We start from the raw sequence: 13,562 nt of genomic DNA on the forward strand, positions 1-13,562 counted from the left end.
ACTGGCCCCGCTGGCCAAGTCACTGTCTTTCCTTGGGCCTCAGTTTCCACATCACTAATATTAGGAGGTTGGACTGGATTGTCTTATATGTCCTTTTGGCTTTTTGTAGGAAAGATCAGGGGCTCTGATGTCAAATACACCTGGTTTTAAAATGAAAAAAGCTTGAGAGGTAGGGTCCATGTGGTAGAAAGAGCTGCATGTGTTCATGGGGTCCAGTACTGGCTCTGCCCCCTATTAGCTGTTTAACTTTGGGAAAGTTAGTTACCCTTCTGGGGGCTGGGTTTCTGATTTAGAAATAGTGATGTGCCCTCCTCCCTGGGTAGTTGGGGGTAGTGTCTATCATGAGACATTGCAAAAAAAGCAGTCAGACTGGGGCTGGGCACAGAGAAAGCTTACAGTCTGTGTGGGTGATAATAGTAGTATTTGGAGATGCTGACCACTTTGAAAGATGCTCATGAAGCTGGGTGGGTAAGCACAGGCTTTGAGAAGCTGCTCTGAGAAAGGCAATCCCAAGAAGAAAGAGATAGGGAGATATAAAATTCCATCCAAAGGTTTCTTGCTCATTTTGGAATGGGCTCACTGGAACAGCCTGATGACCCTAAACTGTCATGAATGTCATTATCCCCACAAGGACAGGCTAATTCAGGGCCTCTGGTTAGGGCTGGGCTTGACCTACCCTACAACTGGGGGCTCCAAGCTTTTGTGCAGCCCATGTGGGGGAATCCTGTGAATGCTGGGACTCTGGGAGAGACCCCAGGCTCCTGGCCCAGCCCTGGTTTGCTCAGAGTATGGCCTAGGCTTTGGCTGTAGGAGAATGTGCTCTTTCTCTTTCCAGTGCGTCGGTCCAAGGCAGCTGATGAGGAGAGAAGCCGCCGAGCACAGCGCGCCCGGGATGAATACCGGCGACTTTCCCTCCGTGCCATCCAGAAGGGCACAGTCGCTGGCCTCAGCTTCATGTTCCGAGAGCTTGGCCAGAGCCATGAGCAGGACACCAGACTCTACCACCACTTCCCGGGCCCGGGTCCACCGCTACCCCTCTCAGTGCCTATCAGGTGGGTTGGGCGGGGCTGGGGGGCTCTGCATGGGGAGGCCTGGCTGGGGACAGGGCCTTGGACAGGGGCACAGGGAACCAGGGAGCCAGGCCTCGTTCTGCCTCTAACTTGCTATGAAATTTGGGGCTAGTCATTTCCCCTCTGTGGGCCTCAGTGTCTCAGACTGTGTAATGGGGCAGGAGACAGGAGAGGGAGAGAGATGGGGGTTGGATATTTCTAATAACTCTGGAGTTCTGGGATTCTTATCCTTTTGGGGGCCTCAGGTTCTTTTGAGAATGTAAAGGAAGCTGTGTACCTTCTTCCCTCCAAGATGTGCGTATACAAATACCCCAAAATGTTTACATATAATTTCAAGCTCTTAAAGGTCCACAGATCCCAGGTTAAGAACTTGAAATATAAGACCTCAAGTAGATTAAATATGGCCCAGTGGCCTGGAAACCTCTGTAACCACAGGCAGTGCTGGTGCATCCTGGGTTCTGACAACAGGTTTGCAGATGGGTGTGGTGGAATGCAGGAGGCTCACGCGTACTGGTGTCATTGGAGGGGTCTGGCAAGGGCACTTAGGTGACTGCTCATGATTGCCATGACCAAGGGTGGAGTGGTTGCCTGGAGCCTCTCCACCTTCTGCCTGTACCTACCTGAAGCCAGCCCCAAGATCTGTGTCCACATCATTGCTGAGCAACTCCCTCCCCCAGAGGCTGGGTGGTGGTGAGTGCCTGCTGGCTCCCTGAGCCACAATTAATCTGCAGGAGTCTATTCACCCCCAGATAATGGAGGGCTCTCTGAGTTTTGCTTTAATTGGGATTTAGGATTATTCATACTCCCCTTCTCCTTCTCCCTGCAGTCTAGGGAGAGCTGATCATATCAGAATTCCTTCCTTCCTTTCTTTCTTCTTTCTCCCGTTGTCTTTGTGATTTACAAACAGAAAGTTTAAAAAGATATGTGGAGAAATGACAGGCTCCCATCCTTGGCATCCATCCACTCAGTTCCCTCCTTCCACAAGGGGACTACCTTTCTTAGTTTATGTATCTGCCTAGTCCCTTTCTGTAATTGCCAGTATGAAAAGTTGTATCCCACTCTTTTTTTGCATAAAATTTGTGTATTCTACTGAGTTCTACATGGTAAATTTTCCCATTTATATTTTGGAGATTTTTTTCATATCAATTCTTAACTATGTATTTATTTTTATTTAGTTTTCTTTTTACAGCTGCATAGTATCCTACTGCAAGGGTGTGCTATAATTTACTTATCAAAATTTTTATTAATGCCCTAGCTGGTGTGGTTCAGTGGATTGAGAACTGGTTCGATTCCCAGTCAGGGCACATGCCTGGCTTGTGGGTCAGGTCCTCAGTAGGGGCTGTGTGAGAAGCAGCCACATATTGACATTTCTCTTCCTCTCTTTCTATCTCCCTTCCTCTCTCTAAAATAAATACACAAAGTCTTTCAAAAATTTATTAATGAAATTGGTGGTGTTTGAAATCTTTTGTTATTACCAATAATACCCTTACAGAGTAACCTTGTGGATGTTAATTTAATACACAGACAGCTGTTACCTACAAGAGATTCCCCAAAGTGGGATTGATGGGTTAAGGGCTGTGTGCATTTACAGCACTGATAGTTATCACAGCTTGCTCTTCATGGGGGTTGTAGCAATGAACACCCTTATCCTTTAGCCTTGTCAACAGTATGTTGTCAAACTTTTGTGTGAGAACTATATCTCAGTGAACATTTAAAATCGCATTTATATTTATGAGTGAGATTAAGTATTTTGTATGTGTTTCAGAACCATTGGTATTTCCATATCTGCCTGTTCTTTCTTTTACCTGTTGTTTCATTCTGCTATTGTTCTTTTCTTCATCCCCCATACCTAAGAACTCTTTAAATATTAGGGAAGAGGATCCTTTTGTTCGTGATAAATACTTTTCCCCCTGTTTTATACTTATCTGTTGACTTTTGTAATGATGTTTTCTGTCATGCAGGAATTCTTGATTTTTATGAGGTCAGATTTTCTTTTATATTTCCTGGCTTTGGAAACATAGTTAGAAAAGCCTTCTTGGCATTTTCCCAGGAAAATTATAATCTGTCATTTTAAAGGGAACAGATGATCTGTCCTTCAGGCCCACATGATGGAGCTGCATGACAGTGGTACAGCCTGTCTCCAGGCTGGCTGTGGGTAGTTGTCAGGAGGGGAGCAGCGACCACCACAGTGAGCCATCAAAGGGGACGAGGGACCATGCAGATGGAACAGAAGACCCAGTCGCCCCAGAGGCCATGCATCAGCCTCCCTCCTGTGGCTGCCCATGGGATAGGTCCCTGTGGTCTCACTGTCCTCAGCTGTGCAGTACCGGTACTGGCCAGCCCATCCTTATCTGACGTCTGACGGTGCTGAGGGGCAGACGCAGATTGTTTATGGGAGAGACTTCCAGGTGCAGGAATGAAGCTTCTGGCCAGGTGGCTTCTTGGAATACCTTCTTAGCATTTATATTCTGGTGAAATCAGATTCCTTGCTTAGAAACAAAGGAACAAGAGTGAACGCATTTTTTTTTTTTTTTTTTGCTGTTATTTATAATCCCCTCTTGCCTTCTAAGGAAAATGAGTCCTCGAAACCAGAGGAGTTTTTCCCTTGAGCAGTTACTCATTGGGAAATGCAAGTATGAAGGAAGAAGCTGGGCAGGGGTATAGTGTGCTGCTTAACAAAGAGGAAAGGACTCTGGGGTTACTGAGAGGGGGAAACCCCAAAGTGTGGAACATTGGGAGCAACATTGAAAGTGAGAGGTGAAGAAGAACCTAGGGAAGCAGCAGTGGGAAAGGTGTATAGAGTACAGACTCCACTGCTGGTGACTTTAAACCATGCAGTGGAACCTCATCTGCTATCTTTCTTATAACAGCTTTCCTAAAATCACACTCTTCACTACCACTGTGTATGTGCGTGTGAGTGGATTCATTTTAGGGCAAGTAAAAATATAAACTCATTTTGGGGTTTGCAAGAAAGTGCCAAACTCCACATCAAAGTGCTGGTGCAGGGTAAATATAGAATATGTGAGGGGACAACTCATTTTATAAATAACGGTGACAATAGTGGTGAATTGTAAATGCCATGACCAGTAAGTGGCTAACAACTACAAAGTAAGAATTTATCAGGTTCTGTCCCTCAGTTGGAAAGGTGAAAAGCTGTGTTTGTTCAAGCTGGGCCAAGGGTCTGCCATTCACATGCTGTATTTTCATTCTGCAGATTAATGCAATGTGATCTTGCTACATATTAATTTGACAAATAGCTTGTGTGTGCCTGTTATGTGTCATGTGTCATTGAATTCTAACTGTGCTTCCTGTCAGTGTGGCTCAGGTATAATAAGGGTCTTATGGGGCCCAGTCTCATTGTGCATTCAAGAACCACAGTTCAGACATAAAAACAATTAAAATCTTGGCTTATTTGTGAGAAAATATAAAAAATATGTCATTACTCAAAAATTCTTCAAGTGCCTCTATATGCCTCACTCTCAGTACCTTCAGACCCTCACCAGATCCCCTTTGAAATCTACCAAAAGTCAGCAAGTGCAGTGCTCTGCTCCCTATTCCCTTTCCCCGGTCCTTATCCTTTTAATTTTTTGGTGGTGAATCTCAGCCACATCCACAGTGAATCGAGGGTCTCCAGTCTCTCTCTGTTCACTGCCTTGATTCCACTTTACAAAAGCATGGAAGGGAGCCAGCTGGCAAAGGCAAGTGTCCCCGGTGGAAGGCCGGGGAAGGGGCTGCACTGAGAAATAAACTGTAATTTTCTTTGGTGGGGTGTGGAGGACACTTACATGTTAATAGTTTTGCTCTTGTTACATTAGGATCTTTCCTCATGGTTGCTCATGTTTACACCCTGGCCATCCTAGAGGGAATATATGCCTTTTCTTTCCCACAGACCTCCTATTCTGTCCTCTTTTCTGCTCCCACCTGTGTGGCTTTTTTCAAAGCAAGTGATAACAGTTTTCTTTGGGGAGAAATAATAACAGCTGGTACTCTATAATCTGCGAAGTGCTTTCAAGTACCTGGACTCATTTAATCCTCACCACCAGTGGTGTGAGTGTGGGCTTTGTGCTCATTCATTCTCAGAGTGACCTCCCTCCCTGCTTTCCCCTCCCTCCCCACCCCCTTTCCCTCCTTCCCTTCTTCCCTCTCCCCTTCTTTCCTGACTCTCCCACACTTCCTCTCTTTTCCCAGCAGGACTTGGGAGCGCCCATTGCGACCTGTCTCCAGAGAAGTCATAGTTCGCTGGTTTAAGGAGGAGCAGCTGCCTCGCCAAGCTGGCTTTGAGAGGAACACCAAATTGATTGCTCCCTGGTTCCATGGTAGGACTGCTGTCTCTGTCTCTGGGAAGATACCTTTCATATCTCCATTTTGTACTGAGACTGGAAAGGAGGTCCTGAAGGACTGTTATAATCAGGGGAGTAAAGGACTTCCGATTGCTAATTTCATTCTGCCCCACAAAGATGGACCAATCTCCCAGGGTTAAGGATCAGCTCTCTTGGCTCACCTGGGTGAGAGTGGGATGGTCAGGGGTCCCTAGTCTGTCACTTACTTGTACAGTGAATATGCTGAGTTCAAGACACAAGGTCTGATTTCCCCAGAGCATGTACTGAAATACAAAGCAACCTTTCTCCAGGCCCTAGGAGACCAAGGCATAATAACATCTCTGAGAAGGAGCCTAGAAGTCTGGACGCACCAGGGAGACTGAACCTGCACTCCCTCTTTCTGCCAGGAAGGGATGAACATGACTCTTGCCCACTGCCCTCACTTCACAGGCTCCTTGGCCATCAAGGGCTCCTCAGAGGTATCTTCTCTACACTAACAAGACAATGAAGTCTCAGTGGACCACGAGTTCCTAGTGGACTGGGCCCAAATCTTGTTGTTTGAGCCTGCATCCTCAGGTTCTGGCCATGGCCTGGCATGCAGCAGGCTCTGAGCAAATACTGGTTGATTAAATGACAGAGTGTCTGCACAAAGAAATTAGCCAAACACAGAGCCTTAGAGCTGGGAGGTTCCTGGGAGTATTTCGTTGCTTCATTTTTACAAATAAGAAAACAGGCCTGCAGAAGGGAAGAAGTTTTTATAAGGTCGCAAGGAGACTTGTAAAGTCAAGTTCAAGAATGTATCTCATGGCTCATGGCCCCAGTCAAGTGATCTGAACATATAGAAGGCTCAACCAGGGAAACAGGTTTGTGATTCCAGCAGAGACTTGCTACAGGGAAATAGGAAGGGCTGCTAGTTTTAACACTTCCTATATCAGTTAGTGATTGCTGTGTAACAAATCACCTCCACATTGCCCTGTATTTCCCTTGCATTTGTCTTACTTTCTGGCCAGCTTCTATGTGTTCTCAGTTCCATCCAGACAGAGAGATAATCCCAGTGTCATGGTAGACATTGGAGGCTCTGGGATCTTGAGAGCTGTTAGGGATGCCTTCACAGGCAAGCTCTGGACATGGCTGTAGCTCCAGGAAAGGCAGCTGCAGTGATTAGAAGAAATCGCTCTATGCAGGGGCAAGCAAGACCATGTGCGCCTTCATTCTCACCTCCAGGAGGCCAAGTAATGTGTGAACTATGAAGTGCAGACAACAGTCGCACTCTACAGATGGTATGACTGAGACATAGCACTGTTAAGGGATTGCCCAAGGACACAAAAGTCACAGAGGCACCACCCAGTCCAGGTTGCAAGGGTGTCCTCATTGGTTTGTCTCTTTTACTCTGGCTCCTGTACAAATCACCTTCCACACAGCATCCTGAGCATATCTTAAATATAAATCAGATCCTGTCACTGCCTGCTCAATATCCTCTGCTTCCCTTTATACTTGCAATGAACTTCAGACTCCATGCTGTGGTCCACAAGGCCCCAGATGATGGGTCTGGCTTCCAACTTCATGCCATAATTATTTCCTTGCTTTCACAGCTCTGGCTTTTTCCTGTTTCTCAACCAGCCATTTTATTTTATGTATCAAGCCCTTTGCACTTGCTATTGCTTTTTCCCTAGCTTTTTGCATGGCTAATACATTCCCATTTTTCATCTGAAATATCCCCTCCTCAGAGGGGCTTTTCCTGAAACCCTTACCTAAAGCAGCCTTCACCAGTTTCTCTCAATTCACTGTATTTTTTTCTTGCCCGATTTGTATTTATCTCATTTGCTTAATGTCTATTCTCCTACCTAATGTGAGCCTATGAAACTAAGGCGCTTGTCCCTTTCACTAATGCCTACCATAGTAAGTATCCATGGGAAGAATGGACGAAGGTAGAAATGATGTGTTGAAGGTGAGAAAGGATCCCAGTCTTTCTAATTCTTAAGAACAGCACTTGCTTCTCTGCTTTGGACCCTTGTGAGTGTGTACATCTCTTCAGGGACCAGTGAGCAAGATTGAGCTGGAACAATCAGAAAACCCAGAGCCATACACAAAAGGTGAGGCCAGTCTTCTCAGTTGGCCATGTGCTCACGGGGGCCAGGGCCCTACGCCTTAGGCGTTTCTGTATTCAACAATCACCTCTGCTTTTCATCTGCCCAGTAACAGGGCCAAGGAAAACTCACCATCTTTCTCTGTTGCCACTGTTTTTGAGCTCTCCAACTTAATTAATGGCATCCCCATTGTGTCAGTCAGATTATGCTTGGCTGTGGCACAATGAAAAATGATCCCAAAGTCTGAGCAACTTCCACCAAGACATTTCCTACCCATTTGACATAGCCATTGGGTTGTGGAATTAGATATGGGCCTCAGACTGAGGGAGCTGCTTCTATTGGAAACTCTAATGGTTTCATGACAGAGGGAAAAGAGAGGCATGGCAGACCACATACTGGCTCCTGAAGCTTCTGCGCAGAACTGACATACACCATTGCTGCTCACATTTCTTTGACCAGAGCCAGCTTGGCCTCTGTGATGTAGATGAATAGTTTTGGGTGACAGTGGGGTCCATTATAACCACCATCCACTTTTAGGCTGCTTTTTTACTCTTTGGCCTCTACATATCAAACAGGAGATAGAGTGGCTTTTTATTGCTCAGAAAGAAGACAATCAACTTTCCTGGGTGACTTAACTGCATGTCCCTGGAGTTGTCCCAGGGATTTACTACCTCTCACCTCTGTCCCAATTATGTGTCCCTCTAGCCTCTGAGAGAGCTTCTGTTTGAATCACTGCTTTCTTCTTCATCCATATATTATTATAACTATGGAAGCATGACACTAGCATGTTTGGCACTGCACAATGCAACTCAAATTTGTGTGGGGTGGGGGTTTGTCAGGGCACTGGTTGCTCTGTGGCTTGAAGCAGACAATAGAGAAAGCAGGATGGATGGAGGTGGAGATGCTCAAATTTATCCTTAGCTTTATTTGCTATCCTGATAAAAAAACAAAAACATAAGTTTTATATTGTCCCAGAACAAACAGAACCATGATTTCAGTCTCACAATTTATGTAACGGATTTCATGTTCTTTTGACATTTCTACCATAAAGCATGCGGGAAAGTTGCTAATATGTGGACTGGAGCTATTTAGTGACAAAGTTTTCATTGCTCTGTGACAGAATGAAAGAAAAAATCTCACACATGGGGGGCGACCAACTCTCTCTGCTTGGAAAGGACTATGTCATATTCCAAGACAATATTCTTTCCTCAGTTTTAGTGTCAAAATGTCCTATCTTTTATGACTTGATGGTGATAGTAAACAGTAAGTTTTTTTTTAATGTATTACCTTTGCTCAGAAGCAAAAAGGTAACAGCTCTATGTTGTTTTCCCAACTCTTTAGAGTAACTTTACTCATACCCAAAATCCCAATGTCTGCAGCCGCTGGTATGGTTCAGCTCCTTTCCCAGTATAGGAATTCCCTGATAGAATTCCTGGTAGGACTCCTGCACTGACCTTCATGGAGACAAAACCTGCTGTCCCCCAGGCAAAGCCTGATGTTAGGGAGCCTTTGCTGCAGGCTCTGCTCTCAACTGGTGCTGGCGGGGCATCTTCACTGGGGTGGCTCTGCCCCATGTGTCTCTCATGTTCTTCCTGGGACCAGCAGGGTAGCCCAAGCACACTTCTCAAGGAGCAGACAAGTGGCTGCATAATAGATCTTGCAGCCTAGTCTTTGAGCCAGCACATCATCACTTTCACCTCTCATGCTATTGGTCACTGTATATCACAGAGTTGAGTGTTGGGAAAATATATTTTGCTCCTTTCATGTGAGCAACTGCAAAACCATATGTCAAAGGGTGTAAAGACAGAGAAGGGAGGAGAATTTGAACAATAATGTAATCTGTCACAATGCTAACATAAATTGATTCCCCCCACCTAAGTAAAATGTTCCTAGCTAATTTAGCTGGATTTTAGATGCAGGCAAAAAATGACTACTGCGACTTCTATTTCCTTCTCTTCCCTCAAATTCATTTGGATGTGTCATGGTGTAATGCAAAGAGCAGTGTGGATGAGGGGTCTGACGATACAGGCCCACTCTAGAATTGAGCAGCTCTGTGACCTTGGTTGTGTCCTTTAAATTCCCCATCTGTTAAACTGGGGTTATAACATCGACTTCACAGGATACTTATGAAGATAAAAACAATAAATGTGCTTTGCCTGCCATAACGAGCCATGTCATTGTGAATGCTGATGTCTCCTGGAGTCTGAGGACAGCCTCCAGAGGCCCCACATCTCTGGGAAACAGAGTTTGGGAAATGGGGTCCGAGCACAGAGTGGGTGCTGGGTAGGGGGGACGGGCTTCCTGCTGCTACCATAGGGTTCTTGATAGAGTTTCCTCTGTTAAAAAGAGACATAAAGTGGTAAGGTCATTCCTCTTTTCTCCTTCCTTCATTGTTACATCCTGGGGCTTATAAGAGAGAATTTTAGTTATCTAAAAATACTCCCGAGAAAAGTGAGTGCATATAAGCTTGGCTTTGGGGAAAAGAAATCTATTTTTGTACTTCAACATGTATCTAATTTAAGAACATCCTCTGTTTGCACATTGGCTCAGTTGGAAACCATTTCTCTTCCTGAGCTTTACTTCTAGAAAACATGATGACGTCCATGGTTTATTGTCTTGGCAGCAACCCTCTGCCTGTCTTGAGGCTTGCCCTTAGAGCTCAGCAGGGAATGGAATTATGCAGTGGATGGTGCAGTTGGCCTTGGAAAGCTATTCCTGCAGGACCCTGGTGAGGGGCTGGGAGTGAATCTCAAGGATGGCCTTACTAGCACTTGGGTGTGATGTTATTGTCAAGATTTTTCTAATGAGAATGAGGCAGGAGCTTCACTGGGGAGGAGGCACTCCCCACTCATATAGACAGTGTGGTCTTCAGGGAGACCAGGGGTTGGGGCTGGCTTTCCATGCTTTCAAGTGGCATGGACACTGCTTCATACCTTCCTACGCTGTGACTTCAGAGAATATTTAGAGGAGAGGAATGTCATGGAGCTGAGAGGTTCTAGAATGGCCCATACCTTCAGACCCCTTGTTCACTTTTCTCTTGACCACAGTACAGCTGAATGTGTTTGAAGGAAAGGAAGGAAATATAAGTCACAGTAGTAATTTTTAATGATTACTTGAGGGATGTTTGTTTTGGAAAAGAGAGACCTTGGAGAAGGATGGATGGGGAAGCAGAGCTGCCATTTCTCAGGCCCTGAAGTCCTGTCTTGAGAAAGGGAGAGTGTTAAAGAGGACAGAACTAAGGTTTGGGGATGGGAGTTCTGAAGAGACACATTTCACTTCAATACAAGAAAGAGCTTTTTCATGGTTACAGCTTACCATTGGGCAGGCTGGATGGCTGGTGGACTCCCCAAATGAGGTCTTGATGCTTTCTGTCCTGGCATCTGCGATGCAGTGTAGTTTTGACACCATGTTCTGTCATTGTTCCAGGACCACCAGCCCTGCCCCTGCTGACCTTTCAAAGTTTTTTTGGGGGGTCAGGAGCCATAGAAAGGTTGGCCAGGGCATAGGAGTCTGTGGGCTGAGGAGGATTGAGGGGTTCTTCTCCTGGCAACTGTTGGGCATGTTTGCCTTGCTCACTTTTCTATTGCTGGAAGCGTTTTGGTCCAGGAACTGAGGCACAGGCAGTGGTGACCCATCTTGGATGGTCCTTCCAGAAGTCCTGCAGGTAAGGGGCAGATACCCCAGGCTGTCCTACAGGAAAGCAGCCCCCAGAGAGCTGGGATGAAATGTGCCCTAGGAGGCAATGACTGAGTGGGAATGGAGTTTAGGCTTGACCCTTCTAACCACGTGCACGGGGAAGTCACTTTTCTGAGCTGCACAGAGCAGAAAGGGGTTGGGCTGGCTGACTGGTGCTGACTGTTGGTGATCCTTCCACACTCTGCTGCCGTACAGTCTTCCATGTTTCCCTGGGCTGTGTAGATGTAGAGTGGTTTGATGTGCACCATCTCATGGGTAAGTTCAATTTCATTGAGCTGGTCATTTACACGTGACCACACTGAGGCTCAGGGAGCTCTAGAAACCAATCCCTCTTCACCCAGCAGTAAGCATGGGAGCCAGGACAAGATACAGGGTTTTTAGCTCCTGGTTTTTCCTGCTTTCTGGTATCTCCTTGAATACACTGCTGTCTAGGGAAAGAAATTGAGGCAAAAAAGTGCCTCCTCTGGATTTAGAATCCCTTATCATATATTAATTTGAACTTTTATGCACAGCCTGAGTTCTTCATTTTAATCTTGTTCTTCCTCATTCTATGACCTTACAGAGCAGACCTGCCACTGGGCTCTGGGCCCAGCTTGAGGGTAAATCTGGGAATGCCATACTTGGCCTTTGTAATTACTCTCAGGAGCTGGAGTGTCTGGGCCAAGTTGCAGAGGGTGAGCCAGCTCAGGCCCTTGTCCTCAGCTTCTAGGATCAGAAGGAGGGTAGGAAACTATGGTGAGGCTTTGGAATCTGTTTAGAAGTGGCAGCTGGACTGGGGGACCTGGCAGTGTGGACCCGGCAGTGTGGACCCAGACACTAAATCCATGTTAAGCAAGGAATAGATGAAGAAACCAGAGGTAGAGAAAGTAATAACACTACCTTTGTAGTGGTGTTATGGGCACTAAATGTATAATTATAAAGTGTTTAGAACATGTCTGATGTGAAATGCTCCCATTTATTATACAGAATGAATAAACATGTAGCCTTTGGGGATGCATGTCAGGATTTGAAGCATGTAAATTGTGGCTTCATATACTGCTATCACTTGGAAAGAAAGAAAAAGTCAACATCAAATGACTCTGCACAATAGGGCCATGATATTTATTTAATCTAAAAAAAAAGTACAAGTCTGAATTTTCCTTCATCATCAATATGGACACTCTTTTTTAAATGTTTCTTTAAAGCTGTGTTGGGTAAGTCTTGGGTCATTTGGAAGGATAGCTAACATGTCATGATCCATCATGTCAGGTTAGATTGATAATTTTCCTCTCTTACTCAGAATTTGGAATGGAAATTTTCCACCAGATCTGATCCCAAATGCAAAAATTTCTAAAGAAAAAGTAGGTCATTTGACCTACTTTCCACTTAAGTTCTTTCTTAAACTGTTCCAACTAAGAAATAATGGTCTCTTTTTTCTACTTAAAAAAAATATGCACTGTCTATAAAATCTCAAAAAGGGATTACAAAAAAAAGAGTGACATTTTTTGCTTTAAGGAAGCATCAACGATAATGGTGTGTACAAGATTTTAACTTTTTTTTTCATCTGTCTATTGTTATACACTTTTGATTTCAGACTCTGTCTCATATTTACCTAACACTTTTAGTTTGGATATTCTGATGAGATCTTTTTGGTATCTGATCCACAGGTGTGGGTAACTAAGATGTAGGGAAAGAGCAGGGGTTGGGGAACCTAGGTGACTTAGATTTGATAGGAATGATTTTTTGTCTTTTATCTGGGTTTTTAAAAGTGGAGGGTAACAATAAATGAAGCTGTGATTTTTGTGGATGTAATTGCTTTAATCATCTTCTCTTAGTCCCATCATATTTTTGATGACCACAGAAGACTTCTTCTTCCTCCCCAACTCCAAGAAATTCCTGTCATAGGTTGGACCCTCATTCAACTCTAGGAAGCTGCCTTTAGGTTTTCTGTGCTCCAGGGCCTGGAGTTTAGTTTCTCACCACTTCCTGGCATAAGCTATCCCAGCCCTGGCAGCCAGGGCTCCAGCCCACCCACAGCCCTTGGCCTCATGGTTTTGTGAGGGCAGGCATGGGATTAAGTGGGAAGGTTTAAAGAGGGGGATGCAGCCTCTGCCTTTAAACTGCTAACATCTTCCACCATGTAAAGGTCTTCAAGGCCAGAACATGGACCAGCTGGTGGAACCACGAGGTCCTAACTTTGGTTCAGTCTGACTTTTTAGCAGTTAGTTGTCCTGAGATGGAATAAGCTCTCTCTAGAAGTTGCAAGCACCCACTTTTGGGGTATGTACACTGAGGCCAGGTAGCCCCTCAGTCAGGACCATGAAAGTGTAAAATGTCCAGGGTGATGGACTTAGATCAGATTATGTGATTCTTCTGCCCACCTTCCCACCATTATCTTTTCTTTCTCTACT

General features: G+C 45.2%; 1 protein-coding gene across 1 annotated transcript in view; it reads left to right on the forward strand.

Moving 5' to 3' along the window:
• Positions 1-13,562, forward strand: part of SH2D4B (SH2 domain containing 4B) — a 101,043-nt gene that overhangs the window by 63,687 nt on the left and 23,794 nt on the right. The window contains exons 5-6 of the mRNA XM_054580449.1: positions 836-1,052; positions 5,262-5,386. Of these exons, the coding sequence (XP_054436424.1) occupies positions 836-1,052; positions 5,262-5,386 (342 nt within the window). The remainder of the gene's footprint in view (positions 1-835; positions 1,053-5,261; positions 5,387-13,562) is intronic.

The sequence above is a fragment of the Pteronotus mesoamericanus genome, unplaced genomic scaffold (assembly GCF_021234165.1).
Source record: "Pteronotus mesoamericanus isolate MK-2021 breed Mesoamerican mustached bat unplaced genomic scaffold, CSHL_Meso_final contig_59, whole genome shotgun sequence".
NCBI classification, from domain to species: domain Eukaryota; kingdom Metazoa; phylum Chordata; class Mammalia; order Chiroptera; family Mormoopidae; genus Pteronotus; species Pteronotus mesoamericanus.